Genomic DNA, 26249 nt, shown 5'->3' with positions numbered 1-26249 from the left:
TACTTACATTCTCATCAACACTGTAATGACAGATTTGTGCTGCCCACACTAACATTAACAAGGCTTTTATAGTTCAGTGGTAGTGTCTCCATCCCTGGGACAGAAACTTGGGATTCAAGTTTTACCTTCCCAGAGTGGAACAGATTGATTAAATGTAATGTTATTGTAACATCTACCCACCAGATGGCAGCATGTTCTTTGTTTTATTTAATTAATTTACACCAGTCAAAAAGTGGACTCTGCCCTTTTATCACCACATTGAAAAATGCTAGTTGTTTAATTCTATTGCTCTCACTGAAATAACTGTGCCTTTGAGTCCCTCATCTCACCATCCTCCCAGTCAAGAGAGCATATAAAGCACCTGTAACTGAGTTTCAATCTACACTGATGTGATCCAGGTCACCAGGGGATAATTGGACAGGTCAGATTGCTGCACGTGGAATTCCAGACAAAAATAATACTATAGTCTGTCACAATGGCCAATAAATCTAAGAAATTTAGAGAGGAATGTCGTGTTTCCTTATAATCACATCTAGACTTCTGCAACCTGCCTTGGGCTTTATTGCAGAGACTATCTGAAGAAGATGAAATTATTAATCTGCAGTTAATATATTATAAAAATTTACTTGGTCCATTCTTTAAAGTAGACTTTGACAAATGTGTGTGTACGTGTGTGTCAATCAATGGCTGAGGGCAGAAGGAGCCCTGGACTCCAAGTTCTTGAGAGTTCTTGGCAATTAATTGACACCAACATATGTTCCTTTAAGTGAAGAAAATTCAACTTTGGTTTTTTGTTGGACAAGGGCCATTGTGTTGTTCACAATGAGGCTTTGCAGAGAACTAAAGCAAGAGACACTAGGAAATAAATTATTGACACCTGATAGGCTCTCCAGTATCAGCCAGAACTTCATCCAATAAATTCAGGAAGTGACTATGAGACTGCAAGGCATTACATCTGGACACTGAAGTTTTGCACAAAGTGGAAGTTTTGAAATGATTATCAAAAGGTGAACAATAGAGAAATGAAAGCCTGAAATGTGGATAATGGCTTCAACAATGATGAGAGAGTAACAGGAAAAGAGGAGGACAATGTATGTGGACAGAGATGAGGTGATCCTGGTGATGGTGAGGATATTGGATCAACCAGAAGGGAAATAGTGGGGTAGGTGTGAACAGGATGGGGGTTGAGGTCTATCTAGTGCTAAACTAAGAAAGTTCATGCTCAAACTAAAATTGCAGAACAATTAGCAAGTGTTATTAAGGATGCAGTGATTACAGAGCTGAAAGTGAAAATCAACATGAGCTGTTGCTTTTAATTATAACTGTAAAAGTTATTGAAGTTCCTTCTCTAATTTTGATTTTTTTTTAAATTTTACAGGGATTCATGGAAGTCTCTTACATGTTCTATGGGTATTATAAATCTGATGTATACCAGGATGTTAACTATAAGCTCCCTCTAGCCTACCTCCTGAGCATGTTCCTCTACTTTCTACTTTGCTTTTGCTGGATTATTGGAAGGTTAGAACTTACACTGCCCTTAGCATTTTTGTCATGTTAAATTCAATACGGTTGACATAAACGCTAGAGTCCCAAGTGTTTGCTCCTGGGTCAAGAGCATGGAGATGGGATATTTCCCTGTTCTGCAATCTGACCTGGGAGAAACTGGGCCAGGAGGTTAGATATTCATTCTCAGGTAGCAGAGTTGTCTGGAAGACAGACTGGGCACTCACTAGAACAGGAGTGGAGGCTGACAGCTGTGGGTATGAGTTGGGCACAAGGCTTGCCTATGTGCCCTGGCACAATATGGACAATTAGTGAAAACCTAATCGAACCAAAACAACCCTCCAGCCCACACCCCTCAAATTGCCACCACACTCTCCCCATGCCCCACCCATGCTAATCCATGCCACCTTATCCTTCTGTATCCACCTTTCATGTTGCCCACACACTGCCTGCCAGCTTAAGCCCCAGTAAACACACCCATGTTCTCATTTCCCATGCCCCCATAACAACACATGCCTTCCATTTATTCCATTAGTCCTTTGTAGCCCTTATGCCAGCTTACTGCCAACATATCCTTCACCTCTCACATTCTAATGTTCCCCACACCCCCATGCTAGTACATCTAGTATCTGCCATGGGCCAACTTCAGGAGACATACAGACATACATGAAAATTATTTGGCGTTTAATGGTATAACCTCTGGAAGAGTAATTTTCATGGATAAAATAAATCCAGTAGGACCTATCATTCAAATTTTTCACTTCACAGGCACCAAACTGAGATGGGGCACGCCACTTGCTCACTGGGGGCCTTAACCTGTGTTGGGGCAGGAAGGCTGTCTGCACAGTGGAGGTGAGAAGGTGGCAAGGTCTCACCCACTCCGACTTGAAGAAATGCTCCCCACCACCAAACTCCCCACAGGGAGTTAATGAAACAACATCCTCAGTTTGTGGGAATGAGTGTTAAAGCTAAAGCTGAGGGGAGGTGAACTTTTGTAGGTGTTTCCCATATCATCACAGTGGCTCCAATGGAAGTTCACTGAAACCTTGGGAAAACAATGTAGACAATACCATATCCTCAGGGTTTATAAACAAAAGTTATTGAAGTTGCTTTTGAACAGTTTCAGTTCTGTCTCATCAAAGTGCAGGCAGTCGTAATGTGTAACAACTGCTTGGAGTTTTTTAGCACCTTTGATGTTGCAAAATGTGCTTTAAAAAAGTGTAATTTGAAGTTAAAATGGTCAGTGATAAATATAAAAATTGGGGTGTAGAACAGGCTGATTCTAGATTGGACTGGAAGAGGAAGTGACGCTGGAAAATGAAGCAGACAAGGTCAGAGTGGGTGAAATGCTACAGCAGTCTTGGGATAAAGTATCTAGTAGTGGGAAATTGGTGCTCCTTAAAAAAAAAGTCTTTCTCTTTCCTACAGGATAGTGAATGGATTTAAACAGGAATGCATGCATGAGAAGAATTATAGCACCAGACACAGTGCCAAAATCTTCACTCTCTGGGACTTTTGTATCAAGGAAACCACTACGGCCACACTTAAGAAACAGGGCATTGTAAATGAATTGAAGGTATTATAACTGTAAATAGTGTAAATATTTATCTTTACCACAGTGGTCCTTCAAAAACAAAATCACATTGAAACACTGTAACAGGACTTCTCATACGGCCCTTTAATTCACGTTTAATTTACTGTTCCTAAACTGTTCACTTTGTATTTGGTTTCTGATGGTATTGTTATAGAGGTTCTACTGTATTTGATTTCTCAATATGAGATTAATGAAATACACCTAATTGTAAAAGTTCCATGTGTTGAAAAATGTCATATTGCAGAATTTTACTTCCTTAGCCAATCTTAGATCAACCTAAATGAAAACCAAAAGATTGTGAATTACAGTTTGTGACCTTTATAGCTATCAGTTAGCAATACTTAACATTTGTTGACCTGAAGAATATAGGAAAAAACATGGACTGAGCAATATGAAAGCATCAAATATTCTAACCAGGCTGTAGCTTTATTTCAAAATTTAAGTAGGTAATTTATCGAGAAGACAAGACTATAGATTTTGTTCAACTTTATATGCATGAACTTTGTTTCCACCCCTTTTTTTTTTCTGATGTGTATGGTTTTATGAATTGAACCATAAGCCATAAAAAGAAGCAGTTAAAACTATAAGCAATGACTGATGTCCAATCCAGAATCAGCATTACAAAGCTTGGCATAACTGTTCAGCTGAAATACCACCTTTACCATGATATTCCAATGACTGGCGTCACTTTTCAACGATTGGGTCTCCAAACTAGTTGAGGCAGCATTTAGTAGAATCATACAATAGAATAAAAGACTGTTTACAGCAAAGAAGAAGGCCATTCAGCCCATTAAGCCAGCATTGGCTCACTGCAAGGAAAAGTCAGTTTGTCTCACTCCACAGCCTTTCCCCCATAATCACATATGAATTTCTCTTTTGGAGGCTGATCCAATTTCCATTTCAAACTACAACTGAATCTGTCTCCACTACATTGTGAGGCAGCACAGTCCAGATCCTAACCACTAGCTGTATAAAAATTGTTGTCTCGTGTCACCTTTTGGTTCTTTCATTGTCTCGAGTTCTCAGGGCTCTCCAGCAAAGGGAACTATTACGCTCACATCTAATCTGTCCAGTCATCTCTTGATTTTGAAAATGTTTGGGGCAGCCACGGTGGTTCTGTGGTTAGCACGGCCTCACAACCCCAGGGACCTGGGTTTGATTTCACTCACAGGCAACTGCCTGTGTGGAGTTTGCACATTCTCCCCATGTCTGGGTGCTCTGGTTTCCTGCCACAGTCCAAAGATGTGCAGCTTAGGCTGTGCTAAATTGCCTGTAGTGACCACGAATGTGTAAATTGGTGGATTAGGCATGGGAAATGAAGGGTTACAGGGAAAGGGAAGGGGGATTGGTCTGGGTGGAATGTTCTTTGGAGGGATGGTGTGGACTTGTTGTCCTGAGTGATCTGTTTCCATACTGTAGGACTTCTATGATTTGAACATCTCCTCCCTGAGAAGAACAATCCAACCTTCTCCCAATTATCTAAACAGCTGAAGACCCTCAATCATGACATGATTCCCTTAAATATTTTCACACCCAATTTAAAGCCCCTCCTGCAGTGATGTCAAAATTTTGACACAGTATGCAAGCAGCAGGTGTACTAGTGATTTATAAGTCTTCAAATAAACAAAATCTCCTTGAAAACAATAATTGCTGATGTTTTTGGCCTCTTGTAATGTCTCTACCCCTGAACCAAGAGGCCCAGATTCAAGTCCTACTCCAAAGGTGTGCAATAATAGCTTTAGAACTGGTTGATTTTTTTTTCCTTTATCCATTTGTGGATGAGGCGTATAATTTCCCAGAGGGCAGTTAAGAGTCAACCACATTGTGGGGGGTCTGGAATCACATGTAGACCAGATAAGGATGGTAGCTTCCTTCCCTAAAGAGCCTGTCAGTCAGCCAGATGGGTTTTTCCTCCCTGACAATCAACAATGGATTCACAGTCATTATCAGATTCTTAATTTCAGATATTTCTTGAATTCAAGTTCCACCATCTACCATGGCGAGGTTCGAACCCAGGTCTCTGGATTAATAGTCAGTGGTAGTACCACTAGGCCATCACCTCCATCTGTCCTCAATTAGGACATAACTAATTCCAAATGCTAGTGTTCTTGTGGTGCAGTGGTAATATTCCTACCTCTAAGTCTGAGGACCCAGTTCAAGTCCCAACTGTACCAGTCAAGGATGTAATAATGTCTCTGAACAGACTAATTAGGAAAATATCAAACTTATGATGCTGAGTAGGCTCTTGTAGTGCAGTGGTAGTATTCCTGTCTTCTGAGCCAGGACCTCTATGTTCAAATCTCACCACTGCAGAGGTGCATCATCACATATCTAGACAGACCTGTGTTTCAAGTGCATAGATTTAGGACTCTTGTGGAGCAGTAGTACAGTCCCTGCCTCTGAGCCAGGAGGTCTGGGTTCAAGTCCCTCCTGCCACACAGAGGTGTGTCATAACATCTCTGAACAACATGATCAAAAAATACATAATGTTGATGGTTCATGAAGTTGGCATTTTTAAAGTATTTCAGACAACTGGGTTGCTGTTCAGGGCAAGTGTAGCTAATCAACAAAATGTGAAACCCAGATAAGCCTCTTCTGATTGGATTATGGCTTCAATTAATGGCTTGATGGAATTTGACTTTCAATTTCTGGAAGACTCCATTGCTAGTTTTTTTTCTCAAAAATCACAATCCAAAATGATAATTAAAGCACTGATTCAAATGCAACACCTTCAATGTTTAGGACTCAGTTGGCAACTGAATGTAAATTGACATTGAACTGAGCTGAATGAATCTCAAGATCTGAATTAAAACTGCTTTCCCAATTAATGGTTTGAGCTTTGCATTTTAAACAGATTGATTTACAAGAACAAATGTGCAGGAGGAGAAAAGCTGAGCGAGGCAACAAGGACAGAACATTCCTATACTTCATACGTTTTGTGCTTAACTTGTTCATCACGATTTTGTTGACTGGAGCTTTTTACTGCATTTATCAAGCAACTGCAACATCCCAGCGGTTTCAGCAGAAGGTCAGCACATCCGCACTGTTGTTCAAGTTACAGAACATTGGATGACGAGATTACAATATAATTGCATTGAAATTACAGCACAGAAACAGGCCATTCAAGCCATCTAATCTACGACAATCCCTGTACCCTATGTGTGTTTTCACTTACCCTACCTCATTTAATTCCATCCACATATCTTTCTCTATCTTTCACCGTCACATAGTTGGTAAACTTAATGCACCCATGCTGTTTGCCACAATTATTCCATGTGGTTGCAAGTTTCAGAAAGTGTTAGAACATGTTAGCCACGAATGAATGGCAGAGCAGACTTGATGGGCTATTTGGCTATAAGGGACCCTTATGGTTTAATTGATCCTTAGGGAGGTTATAACTGATCACTTGGAAAAGCTCAAGATAATCAAGAAGACCCAGCACGATTTTCTGAAAGAGAAGTCCTGGTTTATCAATTTATTGGAATTCTTTAAAGAAGAATTGGTAGTTGATGCATTGGTGGCTCGGTGGTAGATTTTTTGCCTGCCATACAGAAGGCCCTTGTTAGATTCCCGGCCAATGCAAAATGTTTAGTGACACAGTGGCTCAGTGGTTAGCACTGCTGCCTCACAGTGCCAGGGATCTACGTTTGATTCCACCCTTAGGTGACTGTCTGCGTGGAATTTGCACGTTCTCTCCATGTTTACGTGGGTTTCCTCTGGGTGCTCTGGTTTCCTCCCACAATCCAAAGATGCACAGGTTAGGTGATTGGCCTTGGTAAATTGCCTGTAGTGTCAAGGGATATGTAGGCTTGGTGTAATAGGCATGGGAAATGCAGGGATAGGGTGGGATGCTCTTTGGAGGGTCTGTGCAGACTCGATGGGCCGAATGGCCTGCTTCCACACTATAGGGATTCTATGACATTGTTAGATCTAAGTAACATGTGCTGTGGATAAATAGAACCCCATTGATGTATTATACTCGGATTTCCAGAATGCATTTGATATGGTGCTGCATAAAAGGTTATTGCACAAAATAGATACACATGGGGGTAAAATGCGAGTGTGGAGAGAATATTGGCTGGCTGGCCGTAAACAGAGTGCACATAAATGGGTCTTTTTCAGATTGGCAGGATATGATGATTGGGTTCAAGCAGAGGTCTGTGCTCAAATTATTACAAGTTATGTCAATATTACAGAAAAAGGAATAATCCAGAAATTACATCTAGAATGTACACTGTTTAATATATATCAGCAATTTTTGAGGTACATGTTCTAAATTTTTCAATTGTATCAAATTGTGAAAGAGTTAACTCTTCAGAAGAAAGGTCACAATTAAGACATTGGCAAAAATTAGCATTTAAGTGGATGAATGATATCTGACGTTTATAAAGCAGCTCACCATAATTTCAGGGAGGTAATTAGAAATTTTTGCTCCAAAATCCATCATAGTAGCTTCTAGAAAAGATTGTTTTTGCCAACAGTTAGGATGGAGCTATTCCAATCTCGACATTGTACAATAATATTATTGCAACAATAATATTACATTGTTGCACATTGAATTTACGCACCCAGTAATACGGTAAACACACATTCAATTGTATTAACCACACTGATTAGGATAGGTAATGCTTGTTGCAATTAAAATTACTGAGTAGTATTTAATAAAAAAGTAAGTTATGGTTAAATCTTGAAAAAGTGTATTAGCTTAGCAAATGTTTGCTGTCAGTGCAAAGTCAAAGATAGCACTGGATTAAGTTAATTTATGGATATAACAGTCAACATAGTTCAGTTGGAAAAGCTCAATTTAATATTAAATTGATGAATTTTCAAATAATCACTAACACAGCATAATGAGTATATTATCAACCTAACAATGAGCAAGAGGAAGTTATTGGTCTTGAAATTCATGGGCTTGTGAAGGTTGGTACATGGTTGTAAATTTGGTGGGAGTGGAAAATGTGCCATGTTGTATAAATTATGACATTTACCTTGGAGGAGCTAGGTGCTTCTTGTGCTCACCGCCCAGGTTATTTTGTAATTGCATCGGTGTGCGGGGGGTGGTGGGTGCGACCTATCCCACCAGCTTCACTGTAGCTAGCAAAACAGCAATATAGACCTGCATGAGACTATCTAGGCCTATCTACAACATCAATTTGGCCTAATACCAGTTTTCAGACCAACAATCGAGGATAGAGTTAATTAAGTGCTTGTGGAGAACAACCCACTGTGCTAAAAAGACCTGGTCCAGAAATTCAGAACCAGGGGTAAAGCAAGGCAAACTAGCATGTCTGGACGAAATCTGGCCCTTCAGTATGAGGCCATAGTGTATACCTTTTACATTTATAACCCACTGTACTCTTTTGTTTTTCTAGGGGAGTGGAAACAAGGAAATATATTTTGTCATCGAATTCTTCATGGAATATCTTCCGCCCATTGTCATCTCCATTAGTAATATTCTCCTGCCATTCTTATTTCGGATAATTGTCCGATATGAAGAATATCCACCAAACACTGAAATCAATTTAATATTAATCAGGTAAATCTTATTAAATGATAAATTAGGCATAATATTTTAGTGATGTTATGTCTATTTCCAGTTTGTCGCTCATTAAATGGAAAGTTAACAGTGCTTTAAAATTAACTTTATTAGGCTTCATATTGGGTTTTTTTCCAGAGATTGGCATAATTTTCTTCACCAGTGGAGATGAAATAATTTTACATCAGTTGCTTTTACTGTTATAAAGTTGTTAGCATCTCTAAATTGCTGTTATATTTGGCTGAGAACAATCTGCAAATTAAAAAAAACACAAACTTAGCTACATTATCACCCACTGTCAGTATAAAGGGATGTTTTAATGTCTGGACTGTGCCTGAAATAACTCAAGCATGAACCTCTCAATCGTTATCACTTAACTGTATGGTAGATCTTATAAACACCTTCATGTAAGTCAGACTTATCCAAATGCTTAAGCAATTTTGAATCGATTTTGAAGTTAAGTCACTGCTGTATCTTGATCAATGTGACAATTTATTGTGGTATTATTGGTTAATGAAGAAGTGTTGGAGAGGATAATGACAGTCTTGCCATGCTATTCTTCAAACTATTGCCAAATGGGGAGATGGTGCCATAGTGGTAATGTCACTGGAGTATTAATCTGGAGGCCAGGGCTATTGCTTTGGGATGACAGGTTAAAATCCCACTGCAGCATCAGGCAGAAGTTAAATTCAATTCATTAAGGAAAATCTAGTGTCAGTAATGGTGAACCCGAAACTCACTTTCATAAAAACCCACCTGGTTCATAAATGTCCTTTTAGGGAAAGAAATCTGTTGACTTCAGACCCTCAGCAATATGGTTGATTCTTAATTGCCCTCTGACATGGTCAATCAATCACCTCAAGGGCAGGTAGGGATGGGGAGCAAATGCTACATCAACATCTTATGATAAAATAATTAAAAAACAGTTTGATGGGTCTTAGTTTTAACTTTTCACAGAGATGGAAAGCCCAAGGTTTGCTTCTCTAGGCTGACATAGTAGTGGACCTTGCACTATAGCTCCTCATGCGCATCTTGGTGTGATGAGAAGAAAATATCTGGAATACTTCCTCAGTACTCTGTTGCTGTTTGTTCTCTGGCATTGTAATGGTCAGATGAGAATCTATGCCACGCATTTTTCCACCCTTACATAAATATCAATGCAGTATTCTCATTCAGCACTTGGTCAACATGTAGCCTAAAAGTGCATAAACTGACAGCTGAGTATAGAATCTTATACAAATTTAGCGTCAGGTTTTAACGTAGTAAATCATTGGCTTGCATCACAATACCGTCCTTTGTAAAAATTATAGCACCACATAGATTGTTAAAACCTGAACTGACAATGGGTGATGCGATGTAACTTACAAACAGAAAATTGTTATGTAGCACCCCAACGCTCTATTTCAGAAAGCTGGGTTGTGAAGGATAGAACTGGGGCTTAATCGCCACACTTAAGGTCGCATTAACAGAGGTAGATATTTCAAAATGTATCTCCTAACGTAATGCCCACAATTTTCAGCAGGAACACAAGAAAAGCTTTCCTTAATGCCCACTGCCTTACTACCGTGAAAAACTCACGCACTGTATAGAACAATAAACACAATGAGAGGATGAGAAGAAAGAAAATGTATTTGGGCAAAAATAAATAATTGCTGTGATTTATAAAGTTTCTATATCTTTAATTTTGTCCGTTCATTTCAATTCAGGAGTGTAATCTTAAGATTAACCAATCTAAGCATGCTGGTGTTCTCCCTGTGGCAGCACATCACCTGCTCTGACAGTGAAAGTAAAAAGGATTGTGAAGCCTGTGGTCACAGCATACACTATCAGGTGAGTGAGGAAGCGATAATGGACCTTTATAAGAGACATCAGTGGTGGATGGTGTCTGATTTTGTCTGCATCAGAGATTGTTATAGGCAGGAAAGGAAATTTCAGATATGCCATTCCTCACTGGATCACTATGGCAGCAAGTTTGCCACAGGCACTAACCTGAGAATGCAATAAGTACCACTGATTTTTACATCACCCTATCACATCCTCAGGTGCCCCAAAGTGCTTTACCATGCATGAATTAATTTGAATGTGCAAGAATGTGAAGCCAGTGGCCCATGGACAAGAAATAAATAGGCGCCCAGTTAATCTGTTTTTTCCTCTGGTAGCAATCATTGAGAGAGAACCATTGGTTATGACATGGTGAAAATTCCCTGCTGTCTTTAAATTATGCTTTGGAGTATCTACTGCACACTGGTAAAGGGAGACTTATCTGAAAGACAAAATCTCCCATTGTGCAACCTAGGTCACATGTAGAAGTTTCTGTGTCACTTCAGAATCACAGAGATGTTTTGTTGCAAAAGGATGCCATTCAACCCATTTTGCTTGCACCAACTCTTAAAATAAGCGTCATTACCCAAATGCCAATTTCCTTTCTTCCTGTACCCTTACACATTACTTTTACCCAAATAGTCATTCAATGTCCTTTTGAATGCCTCAATTAAACCTGTCTCCATCACATTTCCAGGCAGTGAATTCTGTACCCTAACAACTCGTTCAGTGAAAAAGTTTTTCCTCACTTCACCCTTGCTTCTTTTGCAGATCACTTTAAATCTGTGCCTTCTTGTTCTTGTTCCTTTCCCAAGTGGGAGCACTTTCTCTTTATTTACTCTATTCTTCCTGCTCATGATTTTGAAAGCCTCCATCAGATTTCCACTTAGTTTTCTCCTCTCCAAGGAGAATGGTCCCAATTTCTTCAGTCTATCCTCATTGAAGTTTCTCATTCTTGGAACCATCTTGTAAACTACTTATTCATTCCAAGGTGTTCACATCCTTCCAATAATATCATACTCAGAACTATACATTGTACTTCTGCTGAGGTCTAACAACTTATTTAAGTTGCTCTTGGAGTCTATGCCTTTTAATAAAGCCAAGGTTACTGTATGCTTTACTTGCTGCACTCTCTACTTGTCCTGCCACCTTCAATGATCTATGCACACATGCTCCTCCACCTCCCTTAGAATTGTACCCCCTGTTTTATGATCTCTTTCAATGTTCTTCCGAAGCAAAATGCCAAATCACCTCACATTTCTCTGTGTTGTAACTCATTTGCCACCTATCTACCCATTCTACCAACTTGTCTATGTCCTTCTGGAGTTCTATACTATCCTCCTCACAGTTTACAATTCTTCTAAGTTTTGTCTCACCTGCAAACTTGAAATTGCCCCCTGCACACCAAGATCTGGAGCATTAATACATATCAAGGAAAGCAAGGATTCCAATACCCTTGGGCCTTGGGGACTCCACTACAAAACCTCCACCAGCCAGAAAAATATCCATTGACTCTTGCAGTCTGTTTTCTATCCTCAGCCAATTTTGTACCCAGCTTTTCTGTTATCTGTTCAAAAAAAACCCATTAAGTATGTTAAACATGATTGAATACATGAATCAGTCTTCTAAAGAAGATCTATGTGTACATGTGCTACCAAATTTAACAACTGGCACTTGGTGTAATTTTGGGTGATTCATTAGAAAGAAGGCAAATAAATAATGATGACAAAGATGATGAAAATAAAAATATTCTGAAGGCAATTGTTTCTGACCAATCTGTTTATGTTACTAAACAGATACACTTTTCAGAGAACCGATCAGAGTTGCTGTTTGCATGTTTTCTGATATTAGTTCTGTTTCATCCTCCAGTGTTGGGAGACAAAGATTGGACAGGAAATGTACAAGCTAATGTTATTCGACTTTCTATCTTGCATTGCTGTCACCTTTTGTGTGGAACTTCCAAGAAAGTAAGCAATTAAAAAGATATTTCCATGTGCAATAGGGCTGCGGAATTAAGTGATGCATGACAGATATCTTAAATTAAGTGAAAAATTATGATAGAATAAAAGGTCATAACTTACTTCTACTGACGGTATAATAGTGACATTACTACACAAAGTTAAAATTCTCATAAAAACAAAGTAGAATGAGGTTAGAAAACATTCCTTTTTTTATAGGGAATGGTTAGAATAGAATGCCCCTGAAAGCTGTTGAGTAGAAACATGAATTATTTTAAGTGGAAATGTTGTGATAGTTAAAAGAATATTAAATGAATAGCTAGCAAAAGAATAATACTGCAGATCTGATGGGCTGAATGCCCTCTAAGTACACTGTAACATCCATCAATGTTAATTGTAACATCCATCATTATTAAAAAGCAGCATAACTCCCAATTCCTCATGAGCACTTGGACTGCAATGGTTCAAGGTGTCAGCTCACCACCATCACCTTCTCAAGGACACCGAGGGAGGAGGGCTATCTGCTGGCCCATCCAATGATGCCCACATTCATTGAGTGAATTTTAAAAAACATCATGGATAACACATATTTTAAATTTAAAACATATTTCATCTGCAGCTTAATATGCCTGTCTGTTCGGTTCAAATAAATGTATTTCTATGTTTTATTCCATCAAATGTTATTGTATGTGAGCTCTTTATGTGTATTTGCCTAGACCCGAAAACAATGGGTAATATTTCTTTGCAATGAAGCAAGGGAAGAAGCTACTGAAACATTTTTTTCCATTGTTTAGATTCATCGTTGAGCATGCTCCCTTTGAGTTAACTAAAATGTTGCAGAAGCAGCAATTTCTGGTTCCAGAGAATGTTTTGGATATTGTTGCTGGACAAACTATTGTCTGGATTGGAATGTTTTACTCTCCGTTACTGCCTCTTCTCAACATCATCAAGTATTTCATCACCTTCTACGTGAAAAAGGTAGACTTGAGAAAAATAAGGAAGTCTATAGCTATAATGTTTTTATTTAAAGATATTCAGTCGGTAATACCTTATGTTGGGGCTCAATGCAATCTCCCACCTGTGAACCTGATCCTTTGGAAACTGTGAAAATTGGAAAGAAAAATCTCTGGTTGCTGCATTTGTAAAGAGCCTGAGCATATGAACAGGTTAATTTTGTACACGTTTATCACAAAACCCCAATTAGCATATTCGAATCAGACTCCCACCTGGAATAGGTGGCTGCTTGGACTGTTTCTGTGGAAGCCTCAGGAAAAGGTAGCAGGAGTGAGCAAGTAATAAAGACAGGACTATTCAATCCCTGCGGGGGGAATAAAGTGAATGACTGCATATTAGCACAGGTGAATGTTGACTCATTGACTGTTTTTGTGTATATTAAACCATTGAATAAACTGGACTTGGTGTCAAGTTGTTCTTCCCACTGCAGGAGACAAAATTGATGTTTAAATCATTGTCAGTCAGAGCATATCGCTGTGCTCCCTCCCTGGTAGCCTCTTACGTGCAATTCTTGTAGGCAGGAAAACATGGATGTGTTTCTCTAAACATCAGCAATGTTTAGAAGACTCACCACCATCCACCTTCCAAGGTGGGGGGAGGGGCACACTGAAACATCACCATCACATTCCCCATGTTCCCTGCCACTCAGTGAATCATTCAAATCCAGTCCAAACAGCTGAAATGACAATACAGCACATTGCAACATCCAACCCTTCCATTAATGTTTTGCATTGATAGGGAAACAAAATAAGAAGTTAGGCCACTTTTGTAATACTGCATTCAGTTCTGGTCTGCTATAGGAAAGATGCTGTTAAACTTGAAAGGGTGCAGAAAAGATTTACAAGTAATTTGCTAGGGTTTGAGCGTTTGAGCTCTGGGGAGAAGCTGAATAGGCTGGGTATACTTTATCTGGAGTGATGGAGGTTGAGGGCTGACCTCATAGAGGTTGAAAAATCATGAGGAGCATGGATAGGGTGAACAGAAAAGTCTTTTTCCCAGTGTAGGGGAATCCAAAATTAGAGGGCATAGGTTTAAGGTGAGAGGGGAAAGATTTAAAAGGGACATAAGGGACAAGTTTTTAACGCAAAGGGTTGTGGTTGTATGGAATGAGCTGCCAGAGGAAGTGGTTCAGACTGGTAGAATTACAACATTTAAAAGCATCTGGATGGGTACATGAACAGGAAGGGTTTAAGAGAGAAATGGGCCAAATGCTGGCAAATGGGACTAGATTTATTTAGGATATCAGCACAGACAAGTTGGACCGAAGGGTCTGTTTCCATGCTGTACAGCTCAATGACTCTGAGAAACAAAATTGCATCTCTGCAGTGTCTTTCTTGATGTCAGGTTTTCTCAGAAGTTGTTGCAACAAGTTAAAATATTTTTTGAAGTGCAGTTAATGTTGTAATGCAGGAAATAACATTGCAACCAGTCTGTGTGCAAAGCTAACACAAGCAGCAACAGGAAAATGCCAGAAAATCTGCATAGAACTGGATAATGGTGAATAGCTGATATTTGAAATGTAAGATATCCAACATGCAGTTGTATTTTTCATAAGCACAGGTTTGTTATTTATTTATTGCCCATTTCCTCTGTGTTGCGGAAGAAAGTCAGCCAATGAAACACCAGCCAGTGCTTGGGTTCAATGAGTTCTCTTTTTGATTTAACCTGCAGCATTCTTTGTACAACTACTGTCGTCCTGGAAAAAGACTGTTTCGAGCATCCAGCTCTAAGATTTTCTTTCAGTTGGTATTGCTGTTTGGACTGGTTACAGCAATTGTTCCTGTCAGTGTCAACATAGTGACGTAAGTATCACTGTGCAAGTGGGAAAAGTTTACACATCCCTTTTACTGTTTCTGGGAGGGGAAATCGGCCAAGGAGGGACTTGGGGAATGTCACTGTTCTCAACAGAGAGTGGATATTGCCTCAATGGGCTAAATGGATACTCTCTGTGCCTTAATGTCTCTATGGCTCAATTATTGTGACAGGCTTTAATTTTAGAATACCTCTTAATACTAGGAATAGTTACTTGCCTTTGTGCAGTAATGCAAAGCTGTTTTCAGGCCTGGAGTTGGACTGACTAGAATGTTTTATGCAACATGAGCAAAATGCTTCCCTGGGCCCAGACAATAGAGTCGTAGAGTCATACAACATGGAAACAGACCCTTTGGTCCAGCCAGTCAATGCCAAACATAATCCCAAACTAAACTAGTCCCACCCTGCTGCTTCCAGCCCATATCCTTCCGAACCTTTCCCATTCATGTATCTATCCAAATGTCTTTTAAACATTGTAATTGTACCCACATCCACCACTTCCTCAGGAAGTTCATTCCACATGCAAACCACTCTCTGTGTAAAAAAAAAATGCCCTTCATGTCTTTTTTAAATCTTTCTCCCCTCACCTTAAAAATGTACTGTCTAGTTTTGAAATCCCCCTTCTTAGGGAAAAGAAAACTACTATTAACTCTGACGATACAACTCATTTTTTAATAAATTCTATAAGGGTGCTGCTCAACCTCCTACACTCCAGTGAAAAAAGCCCAAGCTTATCCAGCTTTTTCTTATAACTCAAGCCTTTCATACCCAGCAACATTCTCGTAAATCTTCTCTGAACCCTTGCCAGCTTAATAATATCCTTGCCATAACTGGGCAACCAGAACTGGACACAGTATTCCAGAAGAGGCCTAGAAGTGAGTTAGAACCACAGAACCACAGAAATGATACAGAAGGGGGCTAGTTGACCCATCTTGTCCATGCTGACCCAAAGACACCCAGCTGCCCTTTCCAATCCCATTGTCCTGTACACAACCTGTAGTTCTGCAGATTACTGCATTTAAGGTGCAGATCTAGGTACTTTTTAAAAGTGTTTAGGGTCTCTGCCTCCACCACCAACTCAAGCATGAATTCCAGACACCCACCGCTCTCTGTGTCGAAACGTTTTTCCTGACATCACCTCTAATCCTTCTGCCACTTAACTTGAATCCATGACCCCAGGTTCTGAACTCTCTGCTAAGGGAAGCAGGTTCCTCTTGTCTACACTATTGCCATCCCTCACAATTTTGTATACTTCAATCATGTCACCCCTCAGCCTTCTCTACTCCAAGGAAAACAACCCCAACCTCTCCAATCTCTCCTCAGGACTATGATTCTCCAGCCCTGGCAACATTCTAATAAATCTTCTCTGTACCCTGTCCAGAGCAATTCCATCCTTCGTGATACATGATGACCAAAACTGCACATTATACTCCAACCCCCAAATGCAAAAATGACCTGCGAAAAAGATTGGCTACCTCACAGTTTACCAGGGTCAGTGTTGTTGAGCAAGACATCTCCTTGACTGAGAACCAATTTTGAACTCTTTTTGGGAAAAGTTTTTAAAAAATCAGTAGACATTTGTGGGCAGCTTTATTCAAAGTCAGCACTCAGTATTAGTGCTGCCTGCAAAATCCAGGCTGTTGATTCAACAGGGATAGTAGGAACTGCAGCCCTGCACCTTGTTGATTCAACAGAGATAGTAGGAACTGCAGCCCTGCACCTTGTTGATTCAACAGGGATAGTAGGAACTGCAGCCCTGCACCTTGTTGATTCAACAGGGATAGTAGGAACTGCAGCCCTGCACCTTGTTGATTCAACAACTTGGTGAGTGACGCAGGTCTCACAGTAAATAAACATTTCTCAACTTTATCCCTGACATCCACCCCTATACCACACCCCAATTCCTTCTTATTTTTCTCTCACTTGAGGCAGCTGCTCTCATGTGGCCATTAGCAGTCCTTGTCTTTTACATTGTCTGAGTTACCAACCTACACGTACAATCCATAACCGTGTGTCAGGACACTTTTCAACAATGAATCATATTCAAGGGTTAAGTGAGCTTAGTGCTGTTTTTGATGAACCTCCACAATTTGTTGCTGCTGTTCACCCCTGTGATGCTGTTTCTGACGGCAATTGTACAAATCTAGGAGCTGGTTTATAAGAAAGCACTGAAAAGGCTCTATGTCACTGTTGATTATTCCTCAGGGTCCATCCATCCATGTCTTGTGGACCATTTCGATACTATGAATCAGCTTGGGACATTATTCCTGCAACAGTTTCAACGTTCCCAATAGAAATACAGAGATTTTTGAAGTACATTGTATCAGAACCCTTTATCCTATTAGTGATCACCATTTTATGGTAAGGATTGCATTGCATTACAATCGGAGAATTTGTGATTCAGGAACAAGATTGTAATTTGACTTTTGAAACCATAAATTAAAAAATGAGCAGTCTAGTAGAGATTTGTGAAACTATAACAGACTCCTGCTTTTTGATGGTACAGTGCAATTGTACAAAACATATGACATAATTTAATAATTTTAATTAAATCTTAACTTATAATCTTACATTTACAAGTGCTTATAATGAGAAAACTAACTGCCATGTTTATTTTGATAAACAATGAAGAGGTTAACTCTTGAAGGGTAGGTTATCAGCAACTATCCACTAAGAATTATTCATTTCTTCAGAAAAGCGATGGAAAAATAGCTAGAATTCCTGTACCACATCCTCCTAATCCCTCCAATAACTGGGAAAACCATCACAATGACAAATCAAGTGCACATTTCAGGCTGAAGTATGAATTATTTTTCAGTGTTAAACTACGAATTTAGATAGAGCTAAATATGTCACAACATAAAGTAATAATATTGCACTTCAGCCTCAGTAATCTTCCCAAAGCAGCAAATTATTTTGCAACTCTCAAGAGTTAATTTTCGCAGCTCATGCATTGATTTTTTTGTCAATGTAAACAAGTTTATTTTAGCTGCATGAAATTCCACCTTATGTTGCGACATAACTCCAGTTCAGCTGCAAAAGCAGAAGACTGAATAAAATGAGATAACAGGTGGTAGACTGGATGAACACAGCAGGCCAGGCAGCATCAGAGGAGCAGGAAAGCTGACTTTTCGTGTCTGGACCCTTCTTCTGAAGACTGAATAAAAAATCTCAGACTGAATAAAAAGCTGTCTTTGTTTACTGCATGTGATCTGGGCAGTTTCTATTATTTCTCATCACAGCTAGACCTGATATATTGATTATGAGGAAATTCCCAGACCCTGTCTCAACAGCCTGATGATCAGAATCTTTATCACAGGGATCTGACATATGGTTAACAAGTTCAAACTTGAAACAGACTCCAGTGAATTTTCATCTGGCATGACATCCCTTTTGAGAGAATAAACTTACAATTGTCCTTTTCAGTCCTATATACTTGCAATAACGATCAGCAAAAGAAAGTTCTATCAGAGACAGTGGTCTTCACTCCAAATCAAAAATTGCAAGATCTTTGCAGTGCCTTGCAATGACATCTTATGCATTTTGCAAGGACATAGTTCAGAGCATGCATCAGCTGTAATTCAGGTGGTACATTTTTGCCTCTGAATTACAAAGTTCTAGCTTCAAGTGCTACTCCAGAACTTAATCACAAAAAGTCTTGTCTGAAACTGCAGGGCAGCCCTAAGGTAGTGCTGCACTATCAGGTTCTGTATTTCAGATGAAATATTAAACTAGAGCTCCATTTGCCCCCTCATAGGTGTGCAAGAATCCATGGAACTATTTTGAAGAAGAGCAGGGTAGTTATACTTAGTTTATCCTTCAACCAATGTCACAAAAAACAGATCAGCTCAGTATCATTTTGCTGTCTATGGGAGTTTACTGTGTGCAAATTAATTGCCATGTTTCTTACATTACAACAATGACAACACTTCAGAAGCAGTACAATGTTTTAGCATGTCTTGCGGTTGTCGATAGCTCAAAACAAATGCAAGTCTTTATTTCTGTATAATGTAAAATTGAATATGTACCTATCAGATTCCCACAGAATGCTTTCTTAGAATGAGGTGATGCAGTGAAATCATGCAATCCACTTTTATTAAAATTGGGAACCTAAACAAGAAAATAGGTTTGCCATTCAGCCCATTGAGCATGCTCCACCATTCAGTGGCTGATCTATGGCTGATCTTTGTCCCAGCTCAATTTACCAGTCTTGTATCCATATCCCTTGTTACTCAGCAACTATCAAAAGAAATTGAGGTTAGATGTGCATTTGTTAACTGAGGAAATGCCTCTACTCTCCATAGCTAGAGCTATACATTTCTGTCACCCTTTGTCAAGTCATAAAGTCATAGAGTTATACAGCATGAAAAAAGACCCTTTTATCCAACTCATCCATGCCGTCCAGATAAACTAAACTGAACTAGTCCCATTTGCCAGCATTTGGTCCATATACCTCTAAACCTCCTCATGTATTTATCCAGATGCCTTTTAACTATTGTAATTGTACGCACCTCCACCACTTCCTCTTGGCAGCTCATTCTATACAGGCACCATTTTGTTCTTCATTGCTAGAGGGAAGGAGTTCAAATATAAGAAGGTTATGCTGTAGTTGTATAAGGTGCTGGTGAGGCTACACCTGGAGTATTGTGTACAATTATGGTCTTCTTACTTGAGAAAGGATGTACTGGCACAGGAGGGGGTGCAGAGGAGGTTCACTAGGTTGATTCTGGAATTGAGGATTGGCTAATGAGCAGATATTGAGTAGACTGGGACTATACTCATTGGAATTTAGAAGAATGAGGGGGGATCTTATAGAAACATACCAAATTATGAAGAGAATCGATAAGGTGGAAGCAGGGAGGTTGTTTCCACTGGCAGGTGAAACTGGAACTAGGGGGCACAGCCTCAAAATAAGGGGAAGCAGATTTAGGAATGAGTTGAGGAGAAACTTTTTCACCCAAAGGGTTGTGAATCTGTGGAATTCCCTGCCCAGTAAAGCAGTTGAGGCTACCTCGTTGAATGTTTTAAAGGCAAAAACAGATAGATTTTTGAATGGTGAAGTAATTGAGGGTTTTGGTGAGTGGGTGGGTAAGTGGAGCTGAGTCTGTGCAAAGATCAGCCATGATCTTATTGAATGGTGGAGCAGGCTCGATGGGCCAGATGGCCTACTCCTGCTACTATTTCTTATGTTCTGCATGAAACGCTTGGCCATTAGGTCCCTTGTAAATCTTTACCCTCTCACCTAAAAACTTTGCATCTAGTTTTAGACTCCACAACCCTGGGAAAAGATCTTGGCTATTACCCCTATCCGTGCCCCTCATGATTTTTAAAACTGGGGACAGCATGGTGGCTGAGTGGTTAACACTGCTGCCTCACAGCACCAGGGACCCAGGTTCGATTCCAGCATTGGGTTACTGTCTGTGTGGAGTTTGTATGTTCTCCCTGTGTCTGCGTGGGTTTTTCACCTGGTGCTCCGGTTTCCTCCCACAGTCCAAAGTTGTGTAAGTCAGGTGGATTGGCCATGCTAAATTGTCCACAGTGTTCAGGACTGTGTAGGTTAGGTGCATTAGCTATGGCAAATAGAAAGGATGGGTCTGGGTGGGATGGTCTTCAGAACTTCTGTGTGGACTCAATGGGCTGAATGCCTGTTTTTACACTTTGGGGATTTTATGATAAAGTCACGCCTCAGCCTCCGATGTTTCAGGGAAGAAAGCCCCAGCCTATTTAGCCTCTCCCCAAAGCTCAAACCCTCCAATTATGGCAACATCCTTGAAAATCTTTTCTGAACCTATCAACATCTTTCCTACAGCAGGGAGACCAGGAGACCAGAATTTAACACGGTATTCTAAAAGTGGCCTCACCAATGTCCTGTACAGCCACAATATGACATCTCAACTCCTACACTCAACGAAGGCAAGTGTGCCAAATGCCTTCTTCATCACCCTGTCTACCTGTGTCTCCGCTTTCGAGCAACTATACACCTGCACCCTTAGGTCTTTTTGATTGGCAACACTCCCCGGGGCTCTACCATTAACTGTATAAGTCCTGCACTGATTTGCCTTACCAACATTCAAGATCTTGCATCTATCTAAATTAAACTCCATGAATTGGTAAGATTAGTGTTACTGGTATTTCCTTTCTGTTAAATCATCATAGAGAGTCAGGTAGCCATTACCTTCATAAATATCATGTAAATAATATATTTAGAACATTCAAATATGAAAAAACATGAAAGCTTAGCATTTTTTTTGTTCTTCTTTTGTTCTTTTTTGTTCTTGTGGAAGTTCCTTTTAAGAATCTGCAATATTCTTGGTGGAAAATATATATAGTTTGCATAAATATTTTAATATAATTTCCTCCACTTTTTTCTCTTTGCAACAGTATGGTGTTGACAACTTTGGTTTCTTTGGTTCAAATTAACAGAGGCACAATTACTCAACTGAAAAAGCATTTAATCCTGGTAAGCTTTTTCTTGCATTGATGGTTGTATATTAAATCTCAGTAAAGTAAGCTGGGTTTGTCTGGGTCCCTCACTCATTTATTGCACTTTATCAGATTGCTATACACTTAATACAATGAAAGAGATTCATAACTTCCAAATATATAATTGAAAGTGGCTGTAAAATAAAAAAAAAACGAGTTTGATGACAATGGATTATTCAAAAATTGATTTCAATTTGTTAAACAAGAGTAAATCTTAAAGAGGATTTTATTTCAAATTAGATAAGTTTTTTTAAACCATCAGACTGGAGTTAGGAATTATGTTTTACATCACATAGAATATACACCATACATTGTTGGACAGGGAAACATGAACATGGTATTACAATGAAAGTAGGAATTTGTGCACAGTATTAACGTAAAAAGCTGGTGTCTGTAATTGGAGGAGATCTAAATAAATAAAGAAAGTTGAAATGATACAAGTAAAAGTCCAGGCAAGCTCCTGGACTGAGGAGATACCCTGAGTAGGTGAAGTGGATGTAGGGGAATGAATGAATAAATAATCCAGTTGATTAAAGTGGCAGAGCTCCCTCAGCAAACAGTTAATATAAACAGAGTGAGCACAGGAGTTAATTATCTTCATTATATCTTGGACTTAAATTCCACTGACTGAACTTATCCAACATTATGATCAAATATAGAGATAACAAGGTGTAGAGCTGGATGAACACAGCAGGCCAAGCAGCATCAGAGGAGCAGGAAGGCTGACGTTTCGGGCCTAGACCCTTCTTCAGAATTAAAGATTCTCAGTGCGGGAGATTACAGAATCTTTATTTTCCATCATTCGATACATTCTTAAACCAGTGTGAAAACTGTTCAGAACAAGTTTGCATCAGTGACCCAACTATTGAAACATCTATCATTCCAAATTATGAAAATTACTTGGCAAAGGGTGAAAATAACGTAAATGGATCAAAGCCACTTGTTTGAAGCAAAACAGTGGAAATTTTCTTTTGTGTGCTGCACCAAATAATGTGTTAGCAGCCTTTCCTTCCCTCTTTTAACTCCATAGTTTATTGAAGATGCTTGGAGGTAGTAATGGTCTGCTGGTAAGGCCTCTTTATATGTAACAAGACTTCTCACATAAATGCAAAATATGAATAATTATGAACCATCTGTTTTATTAGACAGGAAAGGATAAACGATATTTGGTAAAAAAGCTATCTTCACATTCTCAACATCCACAACATGGTCCTTTTCGAGATAATTCTTCCGAAAGTGCCGAAAGTGACACTGTATCAACAGCTGGACTTGAAACTTTCAACAACAGAACTCTTTCAAGCAGAATATCTGATAATTCTCTGTTTCAAAAGAACTAACACAATTGAAAGAAGGACTAGTGTTGTTCAATATATCCTATTGTTAATGAAAATAATCTATAATATCTGATAGGCTCTTCACTGCCATACTGCTGAAAAAGGCCATCCCAGAATATGTGCATGGTTGGACATGTTCTTTTGAACTTGTGAAACTAATTTTACATGTAATAAATTCTGACAGCTGCAAATTGCAACTTTGTTCAAGAAAAGGGAGTAAATATTTGTAAATACAAAATGGTATTCTTGGATTAAACACATTGCAGTAAACAGAACATAAATTAATTTTATGAGACATAGTACAGTATTCTTGTTTTGCTGCCTGGAAAACTCACAAAAACAAAAACAAAGATGCTCAATGTACTGAGGTCTCGCAGAATATCATCAACAAGTTAACTGTTAAAATATAGTCTCTTCTCCGGATGCCTTATTTTGTACAACTTGCGTCAGCTGAATATGAAGATTTGAGTTTCAATTCCATGTTGGGTTCTATTTACTCTTCTCCAGTTCCAGTAGGATTTCCCTGTTTTGTATACATCAAAGGAAAACACCTGTACTTTTCTTCCCTAGATCTGGGGAAAAAATGCTGCGAAATTAATATTATTTTTATAGTATTGAGAGATTTAGCATAGAATGTTGAGTTGTTTCTCTTAAACATTTCTGAGCTGTGAAATCTGTGAAAGCTGTTAATGGACCATGATATAGTTCCAAGTCAGGATGGTGACTGACTTGGAGGGGAACCTGCAGGTGGTGGAGGTCCCATGTATCTGATGCTATTGTCCTTCTAGGTGGTAGTAGTCATGATTCTAGAAGGAGCCTTCGTGAGTTGCTGTGGTGTATCTTATAGATAGTACTCCATGCTGCTGCTGTGCATCAGTGGTAAAGGGTGTGAATTCTGAGGGTGGTAGAAGTAGTGCTAGTCAAGGAGCCTGCTTTATCCTGGATGGCTTTAAGGTTCCTGAAAGTTGCTGAATCTGCAATCATCCAGGCAATTAAAGAACATTCTATCACACTGCAGGCTTTTGTTTTGTGGATGGTGGACTGGCTTTGGGGAGTCAGGAAGTATGTTACTCGTGACAGAATTCCCAGCTACGGACCTGCTATAGGTGCAGTATTGATACAGCTGGTCCAGTTCAGTTTCCTGGGGGTTGGGGGGCGGTGGTGGGTGGATGTCATCAATGCCAATGACATTGAATGTTACAAACCGATGGTTGGATTCTCTCCTGTTGAGGTTGCCTGGTACTTGTGTGGAGTTTGCACATTCTCCCCATTTCTGCGCGAGTTTCCTCTGGGTGCTCTGATTTCCTCCCACAATCCAAAGATGTGCAGGTTAGGTGGATTGGCCATGCTAAATTGCCCATAATGGCCAGGGATGTGCAGGCTGGGTGGATTAGCCATGGGAAATGTGGGGTCACAGGGATAGGATGGGATGCTCTTTGGAGGGTCTGTACAGACTTGATGGGCCGAACGACCTCTATCTGCACTGTAAGGATTCTATGATTCAGATTCTATGATTCTTGTGTGGCTTGCATGGTACTTACTAGCCCAAACCCTGTATGTTTGTCCAAGTCTTGCTGCATTCGGACATGAACTGCTTCTGTAATTGAGGAGTCCCGGACGGTGCTGCACATTGTGCAATCATCAGCAAACATCTCCACTTATGACCATATGATGGAGGGAAGGTCAACTTGCTCTATCTGCATACTAAGTTTTTGTTCTGCAATTCATGTACCAGGCACACCTAGATCTCTCAGAAACTCACAATTCTGTATCCTCTGTCTGCATTCTAATGCCTCATAGATGCTATGAGGAATGCTTCATAGATACCATGAGCCCCCCAAAATAATCTCATCAATTCAAGCATTCCTTAAACGAATGAAGATGTGGAGGTGCCGGTGTTGGACTGGGATGGACAAGGTCAGAAATCACACAACACCAGGTTACAGTGCAACCGGTTTATTTGAAAACTCAAGCTTTCAGAGCGTCGCTCCTTCTTCAGGTGTTCGTGAGAGAGGTAGTATCAGACACAGAATTTATAAGTAAAAGATCAAAGGTTCACACCACTGATGAGGATGTACTAAACAAACCTAAGATGCTGTTAAATCTTTAATCAGTTCGAAGGTTTTAATTGATTAATATGTATATGTAAATCCCCGAATTCCTTTCGACTCATGGTCCTGAGAGAACTAAAAGTTTTATCATTGTACAGAAGAGATGACATTTTAGGTGAGACGATGCATGTTAGGTGTGGGGCCTTGTTTAGAATCTGTTTGTGTTTTAGTTTGAAGTAAGGCTGGTTTTATTTCTAAAGTAGGAATTTATAAAACGCAACATTGACCGTCTGCAAATTGTGTGCTTTTGAACAAAATAAAACATATCTGCAAATACAAACTCAACGTGTGTGTGTGTGAGATAGAGAGTGGGGGTGGAGTGTGTGTGTGTGTGTTGGAGGCGGGGGTTAGTGTGTGTGTGTGTGGAATCAAAGTAAACTGTATGTACAGACAAAACCTGAGAATTATTGGAATAGATAAGTTAATTAATACGTGTGTATTGTAGATAGGTAAAATAAATCCTGTGTACTATTACAGAAAGGTAAACTATTGTCACGGCTTATAAGAATTAATGTAAATGGGAGTAGTTTCAATTCCCACAGTGTAAAACTGATATCTAACATTTTCTTGCGCACTCTGTAGTTTCTCTTTCAGGTTTGTACGTTTGTTTGCAAGAAATAATTCGACTTATTTGTGGCAATTTCGAAACTACCGGCATTGCAGTCAAAATTGATCACATGTACCGCCCCGATTTTGATTCTGTTGAAATACTGAAACACCAGTTACCTCTCTCATCGGGGAAATCGAAACCTGGGAGCTCAGCTAATGCGGGGCAGGGCTCAGCTCCAAATCTCCACGTTTCCTCCTAACGCTGCAAGCTAAATGCAGATGAGAATAATTTACAAGGATAACTGTAAATAGTGAGGAGTAGAGATTTTTGTATATTCTGACCAAATAAATTGTTTCCCAGAAATGACATTTATGTGGTTTGTTTTAGTTTACAACGCTAATCATAATTTCGTGACGCTTCCTAGTAATCGCCCTGCCTTTTTGTGTGATGAAAGGTGAACGTGCTTTTTCTGTGGTCCATTCTGGCATCTGTCAAATAAAACACTCCAATCAGCTTCACTCAGACAAAAGGCA

The 26249-nt window shown here is 39.5% G+C and overlaps 1 protein-coding gene across 2 annotated transcripts in view; it reads left to right on the top strand.

The window, feature by feature from the left end:
* LOC109939080 (transmembrane channel-like protein 7) overlaps positions 1-23252 on the top strand; it is a 38951-nt gene extending 15699 nt beyond the window's left edge. For both annotated transcript variants that reach the window (XM_020537365.2, XM_048611017.1), the window contains 11 exons: positions 1379-1518; positions 2932-3079; positions 5952-6125; positions 8470-8633; positions 10340-10463; positions 12324-12421; positions 13207-13390; positions 15098-15228; positions 17444-17599; positions 21620-21698; positions 22867-23252. In XM_020537365.2, coding sequence (XP_020392954.2) covers positions 1379-1518; positions 2932-3079; positions 5952-6125; positions 8470-8633; positions 10340-10463; positions 12324-12421; positions 13207-13390; positions 15098-15228; positions 17444-17599; positions 21620-21698; positions 22867-23058 — 1590 coding nt within the window. In that variant the 3' untranslated portion in view covers positions 23059-23252. The remainder of the gene's footprint in view (positions 1-1378; positions 1519-2931; positions 3080-5951; positions 6126-8469; positions 8634-10339; positions 10464-12323; positions 12422-13206; positions 13391-15097; positions 15229-17443; positions 17600-21619; positions 21699-22866) is intronic.
* Positions 23253-26249: the final 2997 nt, after the last annotated feature.

Source organism: Rhincodon typus, chromosome 23 (genome assembly GCF_021869965.1).
Source record: "Rhincodon typus isolate 14 chromosome 23, sRhiTyp1.1, whole genome shotgun sequence".
In the NCBI taxonomy this organism is placed as follows: Eukaryota; Metazoa; Chordata; class Chondrichthyes; order Orectolobiformes; family Rhincodontidae; genus Rhincodon; species Rhincodon typus.
Note: the sequence above shows the minus strand (reverse complement) of the source record. Positions and strands in the feature narration are given on the sequence as shown.